Source organism: Embiotoca jacksoni, unplaced genomic scaffold (assembly GCF_022577435.1).
Source record: "Embiotoca jacksoni isolate LCO1_2020_lvr unplaced genomic scaffold, fEmbJac1.0.p SCAF_10, whole genome shotgun sequence".
NCBI lineage: Eukaryota > Metazoa > Chordata > Actinopteri > Embiotocidae > Embiotoca > Embiotoca jacksoni.
In genome coordinates this window covers 13,399,502-13,411,916 of record NW_027185230.1, presented here as the reverse complement: position 1 = coordinate 13,411,916, position 12,415 = coordinate 13,399,502, and the positions used below count along the sequence as shown (strand labels likewise).

At 39.5% G+C, this 12,415-nt stretch overlaps 1 protein-coding gene across 1 annotated transcript; it reads right to left on the bottom strand.

Moving 5' to 3' along the window:
• Positions 1–2,442: 2,442 nt before the first annotated feature.
• On the bottom strand, positions 2,443–9,883 carry LOC138209562 (probable global transcription activator SNF2L2). The gene is made up of 6 exons (XM_069168229.1): positions 9,589–9,883; positions 7,297–7,526; positions 6,248–6,353; positions 5,799–5,900; positions 5,499–5,637; positions 2,443–5,310 (listed from the first exon to the last, which is right to left on the bottom strand). The coding sequence occupies exons 1-6, from the start codon at positions 9,682–9,684 to the stop codon at positions 5,177–5,179; spliced, it is 807 nt and encodes a 268-aa protein (XP_069024330.1). The 5' UTR covers positions 9,685–9,883; the 3' UTR covers positions 2,443–5,176.
• Between the last annotated feature and the right edge of the window lie 2,532 nt (positions 9,884–12,415).

Here is a 12,415-nt window from a genome sequence, read left to right as displayed (position 1 = left end):
TCCCTGTTATTTTGGGTGAAAGTGTAACATTATCAAAGACACAAATATGCAACCAACTCTGTGACCGCTTCCCAGAAAAAAAAACATCAGTGACTTCGTGGGAATGGACTACAGTTGTTTAGCAAATGGATGGCACAGAAGCAAAAAAATGCGAAATTTACAGAGCATGATCGTCCCAAAGTATTACATTGCAGCCTGTTTTTGCGACTGCTGGCTGAAGTGCTTCCGCTCAATACAGGACCAATTTCAAAAATGGTTGTACCCATTAGGCACTTAGAACCAAATTGATGGCATAATAGGATCCAGGTTGAAAAATAACAAAAGTTTCCTTTTAACATGTAAAAGATGAGAATTGAAAAATTTACAAACTTATTTTGGCAAATAAAGCTTTAAAAAAAAAGTAAAATGTTGACAATTTCCTACCAACACTGGCAGTGATATGAAATGTAATCAACTTTTATTACAGGTGATTAGTGAATGCCGTGATAAATGCAGGCCACACTGACTATTTATTAAATCTGCGTCCTATGGGTAAAGAGAAAATGGATTGTTTCCTCAACAGATTAAAGTCACCTTCTGGACCCACTAATCTCCAAAAGCCATTAGTGCGTCTACCTGCAGCAATATCTCTGCCCATTGCCTCTTCCATTAGGTTTACGTGTCATTTTATGTGAGGTTTTCATCAAGGCGACATACGTGCCGCTCTGTTTCCCAGAGCTATTTACTGTAAGAGCCCACGCCTTTTAGCTGCTCCACACTAAGGACATTGTTAATCTCCAAACATCTGTGAGAAGCTTCTTTTTTTTTTCACTTCTGACACTTTGCAATTCATCAAATGTGAAGAAACACACATATCTCAGTGCTGTAAATTGATTTATTTAGTTTTCATTATCTTAATCTACCCAGAAAACACTTCGGATTTGACTGAACAAGATGATAGACACTTTCATATTGCCTCGAGCTTTCAGGTGATTTGATTTGCGATTTCAATATAGTAGATTTAACATGCAGAATTTTTGTGGACGTTTGCATCGCTTAACACCTTGCACGATTTAGACTTTACAACTTGTAGATTTTGTCCTTTTTTAGGCCGTTGTTGAGTTCGGTTCAATTCAAGGAGCTTTAAAAATCCAATCACATAGTTTCACTGTTGCGAGCAGACAGTTGGGCGGGGATACAGTGGAGGTTTCTCTGACTATCAGACTTGTGAGTTTGGCTGTCAGACAGCAATGTAACAATGAGCTATGTTGTCAGAAAACATTTATAAAGGCGAGAATCAAAAAAACCCAGCAAACTGGTGTTTTTTGTGTCACCGTAGCCAAGGCTGCACCGCCCGTGTCTGTGGAGCTCGGTGACAAAGGAGGACATGGAAGGTACATAATAGAGGGTACTTTATTTCTGAACCTGAAAAGCAAATAAGTAAGGACACATCTCCATTAACTTGTAGATAGCAAAAAAAAAAAAAATCTCAAATAGACTGAATACAGTGCAGAGAGGATGGGCACGGGCGCATTGGATTTTTCTTTTCTTTGGAAGACACTTTGCTTGTGGAGTTTGACTGAAATGAGAGCACTTGATACCACTTGACTTTGAATTTAAGCTACTCTTAAAGCTAAATGGACACCTTGGTTGGCGTCTGCAAGAACTAAACTTAAGCCGACAGTTGTAGCCAGGACTTTACATGATACATCCCCCTCATAAATCAAAGTAGTTGAAATGGCATGACACTGAATTATAATGCAAACGCACTCATCATCAGCCTTCCACTGCTGCATCCCCTTCTTATCTCTGCATATTAATTTCTCGACTGCACTGTGTTCAGATTTGTCTTAAACTCATTTTCTAGTCTAACAAAAGCTGTCTGAAGCTCCGATAAGTGATCTTTTTTATTTGAACACTGACTCATATCTCACTCAAAGAGCTCAGATGAGAACAGTTTTCACACGACTGAAATCCCACAGAGAGAATCAGCTTAGGGTGCAGCTCTGTGCAGCTTTCTGCCTTTTTTTTTTGTATAGCCCACAGAGATAAATCCCACTGACTCTCTCTCTCTCTCCCTCTTATATAAAACTATGGAAAGCCTCTGTGATTGGCCAGTATGGTACCGCTATGGTGCAAATTGTTGATTGGTTGGGTCGTTGATGAAGTGACTTATTAGATTATGATATTTCTATAAGGGGATTGCTGACCAAACCACGCCTGAAACACTCAATATATTAGATTCAACAGGAGGACAGAAACATGACTCAATGCAACATTCATGTGTGTCCGTGTCCCTTAGTAGGACACTTATTAGTTTTTTTGTGACAAATACAGAACATGACTAGCTGAAGGACAAGTGCTTTGTTTTGGAGCCTTTCTGCCCCCTCGTGATCAAAAAACTGCTTAAAGCTACTTTAAAGGAACAGTTCAATGTTTTGGAAAAACTCTTTATTTGCTCTTCTACTGAGGATTAGATGAAAAAAAAAAAATACCATACATATCTTTCTTTTAAGCATGAACTTAGAGACAAGACAGGATTTACTTAGTTTGTACACATGGGCATAAAGATTGTTCCAGGATGCAACTCCACACATAAAAACTACAACTTTTTATTTATAGAGTAAGCAAATGACATTTCGCGTGTCAATTAAAAAGCTTTAAAGATGCTGACAAGCGTTTTACTTTTGAACCTTTGGAAGGGCCAAACCTCTGCTTTTACGGCTAAGCTAAGCTTAGCTTTTGCTGTATATTCAACAGCGGACATGAAAGTGGATGCTTTAACTGTTACACTCAGCATCAGAGCTACTGAGTGTATTTCCCAAAATGTTGGACTATTCCTTTAAAAATGTCAGTGTTTACATCATAAATTGTTTATTATTAAATTTATATTGACTTGCACTGGCAGTACCTTAAAAATGAAATCTGTACGTTTCACAGTAAAAAAAATTTAAAACGCAGCTCTATGTTGGTGTTTGTAGTTAATACAGCCGTTCATCTTTGTTATATTGACTTACGATCGATTATCTCATAAAGTTGTGTTTTTGGGGGGGAAATGTGGGCAGAGAATCTTGGGATTTCTTTTGCTGCGTTTAAAGTCGTCATCAGACCATCCATAACATACTGCAAAACTGAACTTGCACTGCAGAGTGGTTTTACACTCAAATTTACACCACGTAAACCGGTGTTGGCTTCCATATGTATTCCAGTATTGGCTACATACATCGCTCACGATGGATTGGTGCCATTTAGTCTCCTTGCCGCAAATTGAAAGCTGTCAAAGGACAGGTGGCTGGGTGGGCACAGATTGATTGTGACGCTGCCACAGATCGGGCCCTGTGATATATGACATGAAATGTAGACATCTCTAAGCATGGGAGCGAGATGATCATTGAAATTCATACATCAAATACCATTTGGGTGCAGGAACATACATGGCAAAGGTTCTGGCAGCTCGTGCAATTCGTCTTCAATAAACTCTCATGTTGACATCGAGGTCTAAAAAGAACTCTTCCTCATAAAGGGCCGTGTTGTTCTCTTCACTGTTATACTTACACATACTATGAGTGCTGTAGCACAAACTATGGTAACATATCAGTGGTGATAATTATAGATACTGTAAGTAGCAAAAACTTTGGTCATATATTAGTTGTAATTAGCTGCATAAATTCAACAGGGAGACAACTGTGGATTAGACTGTCCCTTATTTGTCTCTTTGGACAAATAGGTCAAATGAACACGTGAATGTAAACGAAGCACATGTGTATTGCTTGATCATTACTGCTTGGTGAAGTGTCACCTCTTGCATTTTGTGTATCATTTTCTGAAACAGTGGCTGCCATTTGTTGTTACCATTCATCAGATGCTGTACAAATTTTTTTATATTTTCACAATTTAATGGATTAAATACAAATTGAGAAAAAAAAAAAAAAAAAGGTGTAGAGGGTTGAGAAGTAAATGAAAGCTGTTACGGTTATTTACAGTAACACTTAAAGCAACCAGACTTAACCAAACAGCTCTGTTCCACCACCTACTGGTAGACTCTCAAAAATACAGTTCATATACATTATAATTTATCACTTAAAGGGAATAATGGTGACTGATAGAACATTCTGCCTTAATTTAAAGGTATGTAACTGAATAATATATTATATATCATATTTATATTTACTATTTCATTATATATATTATATTTCAAATTTGTGAGATATGTGATTTTTGTTTATCCTTTGTCTTTATGCATCCTACAACTATTCACTATTCATATTAATAATAATAATCATCATCATTAACCGGTGGAACTTTTTGGTAAAATTTATTTTGCAAGAGTTTAAGTGGTACATGTCCAGAGGGATTGTCTTAACAACAACGTATTTCATCCTCCCCAACAACCGGGAGAGTGATTGAAAAGAAATGTAATCTTTAGTTACTTTTCACACAAACTGTACAATATGTGAATATACTGTAGCACAAGGGATACATATGTTCAACTGGAGTACCCTTGGCTATAGACCAAAACTTATTCCATCAAGTATCAGAAACAGACAAAAGGCATACTATCAGTACTAGTATTTGTCAAGTGTCTTTGACTTCAAACTTCCACTGTTTTTTTTTTCTTTTCTTATCAAAGATGTATTATCTCTAAAATCACATTCAGAGATTTGAAACAAATTTAGTGTTCATTTTTTTCTCGATTTCTTTAAAAAGTCCTTCCCGTGTGCTTCAATTCTCGAGCCCTGAACACAACAACTTCAGCAGGCGCTCCTCTGGAGGAGCCGCAGCTTCGAGAGAGAGAGATACATATCATGCTCCAAAGACATACGAAGGCATTTCATACAATCAAATATATTGATTTAAAAACAGTCAGTAAAACTGGTGTTTTTCATAATATCTGCAGAAACAATCACAGGTACTTAAAGCAGATAAGATGTAAATTATGACGTATTTTTAAAAGACCAGCTAAATGAAAACAACAGCACGATGCACTGTGCAGCAAGATGAGTTGGAGTGAGTTGATCTAAAGGAAAAAGCATTGTTCTTTAACTGGCTCTTTCAGTGGACCTTCCCCTTATATTTTCAAGACCTTTTCTTTTGATTAGAAAATAAAACAGAACCAATGAAAAGGGACGTGGTGGAGAATAGACATGAACAAGAATACAAAAAATAAAAAACAAAAAAATAAGCAGGGCCCTTCGGTTCAACCCTCGTCTTTTGTGGTGTTATCTTCTACATCCTCATCACTGTCTAAATCACTGTGAAGGCTCTTGGCCAAGGTATTTCTGCTTCTCTGCTCCTTAGCTCTCTTCTTTATCCGAACTGGTAATGGTTTCACTGGTTACAAAAAGAGAAAACAGAATGAGACTAATGCAAAAAAAAAACCATTGAATTTGCAATTTTTCAGGATGTTACTGGAAGAAAAACCAGCAAACAAGAATTTTAAAGATTTGAAACTAGCGTCACGCTCGTCCTCATCTTGTTTTTTGCTTTAATTTGGTCACTTGTAAAAACACAGGCCTCACCTGCTGATGGCACAAACTGGTCTTCAGCTCCACCGCCATTATTGCTGTGACTGGCTGTCTGTTTCTGTTCCTCGTCTGTGACGATTCTCTGTCTCGCGCTCTCAAAAACCGACTTAATGACAATCGAATCCTCGTAGATCTGCAGAGGTTAACATACAAACACACGTATAGATAATCAGAGCATTTGTTGTTGGTCAGGACATCAAGATCCAAACCCATTTACAACTATAACAATACAAAGGAGACTGTGAAAATGAATTTTGCTGCTTGAAATTGAAAAATAAATTTCTCTGGCTTCACCTGAGATCCTTCCAGGTTGTAAGTCTGTGCATTGTGACACAGGAGGAAAATATCCTTCTCCAAATCCCCCACACTTCTGTACTTGTGATTACGCACACGTTCCTGGGAAGCAGTGAGTAATCACACATAATTAACGGTTTTAACTAAGTATTTAATACATAGTAGACCAAGGAAGGGAAATTTGATGAAGAACAACAAAATAAAACAAAGATACAATCCCAAAATGCAAAATAACAACATAACATAGAAAAAAAAACAAAAAAAAAACAACTATATCCAGGCACCATTTCAATCATCCTTTATATCAGTATTTACTTAAAAAACAAAAGTGAAATAGTCACTACAGACACCCATTCAACATTGGATGTATTGCGTATTGACGTTTCACCTGCCTTACATGATAACCATGACGTCTGTATTTGAGTTTCTGAGGGTGTTCGGCGACATACCCTGATCCTTCTGAAGTCCACGGGCTTCCGGATCAGCTCGTAGTACTCGGGTACCTCCTTCTTAGAGGGAAGCTGCACAAAACCTTTGCTGATCTGTCGTCCCAACCTGGAAGCACAAAGTTAAGTTTCGCGTAATCTCATTTTATCAAGACCCAAAAGGACAGCTTTCATTGCGGTTGTATGCCTCTTCCAAGTTACAGTTCACACCCGTGACTGTCTCGACTCGTGTAATATACTGTAATTAGTGAATAATTTGAGGGAATCCTTAAGTGTTCACATGCTTAGCCCAAAAAAAGCTGATTGATAGTAGACAAGGCTTCAATATATCGATAACGCTGTAAAGAAGCGCTAAATGCTAAAGCGTGCAGGCTTCAAATATCATACTTATATACATACGTATCGTGGTCACAATCTCCCCTTCTGGTTCTGAGTTATGGTGTTGAATAATAGCCAGAAAAATGTTTTGGCAGAACATTGCGGTGTAAGTATGAAGTTGACCTTTGACATTTTTGACCTTACAATTTTATCCTGTCGAGCGTTTGCGTGAAATTTGATCATAATTAGCATACGAATGATTGAGTTGTGGCCACCGACGGGTTTTGTGTGGTCACAGTGACCTTTTGACCTTTGACCACCGAAATCTCAGCAGTTAATTTTTGTGTCCACGTAAAGGTTTGTGCCAGTTCCCTCAAGACACTTCTGAGAAATGGCATTCACGAGAAAAGGGACAGATTGGATGGGACGAGGAGAAGAGGTCACAGTGACCTTGACTTTTGACCTTTGAACACCAAAATCGAATGACTTCATCCTCGGGTCCAAGCGACTGATTGTGCCAAATTAAAAAAAAATTCTCTCGGGACTGTCTGGAGATATTGCGTTCACCAGAATGGGACGACGTGAGGTCACAGTGACTTGACCTTTGACTCCGAAAAACGAATCGGTCCATCTTTTGGCATTAAATCAACATTTAAAAAAAACTCAAATAAGCCATGCATTTAGTTTAGCATTCATTTCTGCACCACAGTGTTCTATTATTTGACAGCCCTCACCCGTCCTTGTAGTTGATGACCATATCCACCAGCGTGTTCAGCATTCTGGTGAGCTCGGGTGGATTCGGAGGCAGCTTCTCGGCCGGCGGGCGTCCTCGCTTCCTCTTGACCTTTTCGGCCGTTTCCTGCCCGGCCTGCAGCTCTTTCTCTCCATGATGATCGCCTTTACGCTTCTTCAGACCGATGTCCTCCTCCATGTCCTCCAGGGAACCGTTCTCTCCTGGCTCGGGCTGTGGGGGACGAGAGAACAATGGGGTGGGGGGTGGGGTGGGGGAAATCTAACAACACTCAAACAACACTAATAAGGTGGATGAAACACTGTATGATAAAATCAAAAAGACTGTACGGACACAAAAGCCTGCGACATTCTGCTGTTATTGTTTAGTTCATACTTCGGCTCTACGAAGGATAATAACAGCTGCTGAATGGGAGGGAAGAGGACGAGTGGCGACTGAGTTCCATTCAAAAACTCTTCCCTTTCTATTCATCCTTTGACTTTCATGTGGCAGCTCTCTTACGTGGCTATAGCCAGCGTATGTTTTCAAAGAAAACCTGGAGCCCTTCAGAAGGCGATGCTATAGATGTCAAATCTAAAAACCCTAAATTAAAGCCCCCCCGCCACCGTTTCCATCTATGTGGCAGTGGTGGCTGGAGTTCAAGCACGGAGAATGACAAGAGTATGAGTTTTTGTATTCAAATGAAGCAGCATTTATTCATTTATAACAATAGCATCTGAATTTACGTGGACTGGAGCGATCTATTTGCTGTGCTGTCTCTGCAAATTTAGGACAGATTATTTTATCTGGAGGCTTTGATGTCAGATGATTATCAGGGGTGGGGGGGGGGGGAGGCGCTGATTTTTTTAATGCACAATGAATGCGAATAAATTTAAAGAAGCCATGTTCTCTCACAGTCTGAAATGCCACAATGCATATTTATTCTTATTTTCCTGGTTTGCAGTCGGCTTCGTGCACAAAAAAATGAGACGGCGGGGGGGGGGGGGGGAGGAAACATGATTTTTTTTTTCTCTTAGGTGTGTGGCGTTTTACAAACGTGCCTGCTTTCCCCCCCCCCACCCCACACTCAGTTATTTTCAACCATTTCATCGCTCCTTTTTTTTTTTTTTTTTTTTTCTCAAATGTCTGCAGCAACCACTGTGTTTTCCACAAAGGCAATTAGAGGCCAGAAACACGAGTAAGCATGCAGCAGGAGCAGCTCTTGCAGCAGCAGCGGCGGCGGCGGCGGCGGCGGCAACCCGGCTGAGGAGAGAGAGAGGAGGGTGGAAATAGAGAAGGCATGCTTGTCCAATACGAAACACAATATTATTGGATCAATCAGGATCATTACGGTGGACACATCAGCTCTCACATCCCATAATAGAGCATGCACTTGTGGAAAAATCTATTTCTCAAGGACAGAGATGGAAGCAAGGATGAGATGTTCGGCTATATTCTTTGCAGAAACAGTGGCAACACCATGCAGAATTATTACAACAACAAGCAACATTAATACGAGACTGATGGTGAAGAGGCTGTACGCGTGCCTGCACTTCAAAAACCAAGAGACACGTCAGAGAAATGAGTTACAGGAGACAACAACACGGGAGAGAGGCAACAATAGGAATCCTGCTCATCATCGCTCGGCTCAGATGTGGGCTTTGAAAGCCCCGCTGCTCTCTCTCTAAAGGGGCTGCAGTCGTTCCAGCGGAATACTGGAGGGATAGAGGGTAATCCTCAAAGATGTATAACACAGCTGAGAGCTGCCTGATTGACTGTGCATGTGTGTGTAAGTGTGTGTGTGTGTGTGTGTGTGTGTGTGTGTGTGTGTGTGTGTGTGTGTGTGTGAGAGAGAGAGAGAGAGAGAGAGAGAGGAAGGGTGTCAATGTGTGTGTGATTGTGTGCGCATGTGATGCTCTCCATGCCTGTGCTATATCTCCTTAACAAGCCTGCCTCTTTCCCTGACTAATCTGGAAAAGATTCCCTCTCATCTGTTACAACACACACCTACACAGTACTCCCTCTCTTCCTGCTCTTACTCACACACAGACGCGCACGCACGCACGCACGCACACACACACACACACACACACACACACACAGACAGACAGGAATTACACTCACAGACACTCGCTCTCCTTTCCCTGGCGCACACACACACATAGACACACACACACACATTTTATCCATCTCTTCTTCTCTTCCCATGCGATGTAACCCCTGGCTGAATCCCGAGCACCGAGAAGAAGAAGAAGAAGAAAAAAAAAAAAAGAGAACATGGAGGAAGGATATTTACCTGACTGCAATCTGCAGGCTGGCTATCGGGATCGGCTGCAGCTGTGGGGGAGAGAATTAGCAAGCCAGCATAGCGGCGAGCTGCTAGTCTCTTCATCAGCTGATCACTCAGAAGCAGAGCCCAGAAGGGGGGAGAATAAAAGCGCTATGTTTTCATATACAAATCAATGGGCTGGGGGGAAATACAAATGCCGTACCCATCTCCTGTCTGCAGCTCTCCGAAGTCTTTTTCCTGACTCTGGAAGGCCCCGAGCTTGTCTCCCTCTGCATGTTTTTAATATCGACTGTTGCCAGACGGGGTTTTTTTTTTTTTTTTTTTTTTTTTTTTTTTTTTCCCCTCTCCTCTTCCTACCCCGCTGTTAAAGTTATCAGGTCCATTTTTTTTTTTATTTCTTTGAAATTTTTGCATCGCGTTTTGAAAGGGAAGGTGCACATTTTATATTACATATTGCAAATATGTTTAAAAAATATATAAAAATAATAATAATAATAATAATATGTGCTCAGTCTGCAGCAACACGGTCATTCATGGTTCACATTGAGTTTGCATGTGCAGCCCCCTGAATTCCAGCAGGGTGATTAATGCATAAATATTGACTCAGATTACATTTAATTCCCCTGCACAGGCAGCAAAGGGGGGGATATCTCCGCAACGCTGAGCTGCTCAGCTAAAACAATTGCAGTAAAACAGAGGAGTTTTTTGTTTTTTTTCTAGTTTTGAAGCTGATATTCAAACACATCTGTTTTCTGTGAAGCCATTAAGTTTTCCAACATTGTCATGCAAAATGCTGCTGGAAAACAACAGATGGAGGGGAAAAAACAGATAGAAGTAAAAAATTATCTGTTGCACGTTATTCAAAATAAAGACCAATCTCATAATGACAGAGCGCCATCCTTTTGTGTGATGTAGAAACTTGGCAACTGCAGGACCTGAGCTGCTGCGAATGGAATTTCAATGGAAACAGAGAGAAAATCAGGACACACATGAGTTCAACAGACAATCCAACAGTGCTTTCATGTTTTCATTCCTACGGCTGTGTGTTTCTTAAAGCCTAATTATTTCTAGCTGGACTGTGCGCTGCTTAAGAAAACTGTTCAAATTAAATACACTGAAATTTTTATAACAACGACATTCAATAGTTAGGACTGAATATTTAACAATCAAAAGTAAGTTTGAGGACAAATTGTCGCTTAGACTTTTTTTTTTTTAGTTCAACACAAACAAAAATATCCTTAATCTCAAACTAATCTGCTTCAGATTTATGGTTTAATTGACAGGGATATCACAAGGAGCCCACAACTGTCATAATAAAATTAAAACTTTCAAAAACTATTTGTTGAGAAGATGTTACTTTAATTAGTCACTTTGTGTTATCATATTGTCACATTCATTTAGTAGTGGAATGTAACTAAGTAGGCAACATTTACTCGAGTACTTTATTTAAACAGTAGGCATTTGTACTTTACATGAGTTTCTATTTCCACTTTGTGCAGCTTCAGTGAGGCCTACTTCTTACTTTTAAGATAATTTTTTTCATATCCTTCCTGTCCCATGAAATATCCAAATTTCGTAAATTTGAAATGAACTTTTTCTAATAAATTAAAGGATTAGATGTTCTTTCACCTGCTGACAAATTCTCCAACTTTTAAAGCGAAATAAACTGTTTTAATAACCCTCTTGGATTCTCTTGAAAATGCATTGTTTTTCTGAGCGTGTTGACTTTTTAGAGATACGTGGTTCTTAAAAAACAACATAGAATCTTTATGGAATAATGATGCATTACTCTAGATTAAACTAACCAACGGTAGGCCCACACAAAGAAGTTAAAAATACCCACAACCTTGAATAACCTATAGCACTAAAATACAGATTTATTCAATATCGATCCAAAAACATTGTATATAAAAGTAAAACACTGACATGGTGTACTTTTAAATATGTGACATCACATTTTTCCTACCAAGCCCCGCCCACTTCAAAACAGAGAGCTGAACATGAACAAAAACACAAACGATGACCCTGCTCCTTAAAGTAAGAAAAATGAAGTCAGGACCTTTAAATGACTATATACTTTAAATGTGCGGACAAAATGAAATACAGCTCATGGAGCCACGTTTGAAGCTCAACTGTTGAAATGTCTTTTCAGAGAAACTTATCAGTTTTATTGATTTTTGTTTTTATGGGACTAACATCCAGTAAACTATAAATCAAAGCAACACAAAAAAAATTTAATATGAAGATTATTACACCAACATCTGGTTTGTTGCATAATATTGGATGCATTTGCAAAGTCTGTTAGTTCCAGTTTTATGAAACATGCAATACAAATATTTCTGGTAAGACCTCCTGTCACCACTGCACCAATTTTTTTTTTTTGTGTGTGTGTGCTTATTCTGTATTTTATTACTCGTATTGTATGTATGTCTATGTTTGCAAGACTCTGTAAGTGTAATGACGTCACCCCTTTTACGGCGCTCGCCTCGTGCGCGCTGGTCGGACGACAAATGGCCGCAGGTGTTTGTAGCTGCGTCCGAGTTAGCTGCCCACTCTCTTCACCCGCTCACATGCTGCGCTCCTGTCAGGTCAGCATTCGTATTTAAGGTGTGTTACGTTGTCCGGCTTGTCTTAAAAAGTTTTTGACGGTCAAATTCATGTTTATTAGTGAGAAGTTAAATCAGTGTTTGAAATGTAAACTCACGCAGTTCAGCTAAATGCTGAAGGACTGCGGGGGTTTAGATGGCTTTACTTTAGGAAATACGGTGTCTCTTGCATTTTTATATATAGTTTCCAGCGAGCTATGGTCTTTATAAAGTGTGTTAAACGTAGA

Excerpts from the sequence above, each read along its gene's own strand:
- LOC138209562 (XM_069168229.1), bottom strand. The coding sequence starts at position 9,684 with ATGAAGAGACTAGCAGCTCGCCGCTATGCTGGCTTGCTAATTCTCTCC. Across the intron at positions 5,901-6,247 it reads TGGACTTCAGAAGGATCAGG|GAACGTGTGCGTAATCACAA; the intron begins GTATGTCGCCGA and ends ACTGCTTCCCAG. Across the intron at positions 5,311-5,498 it reads CCAGTTTGTGCCATCAGCAG|TGAAACCATTACCAGTTCGG; the intron begins GTGAGGCCTGTG and ends TTTTGTAACCAG.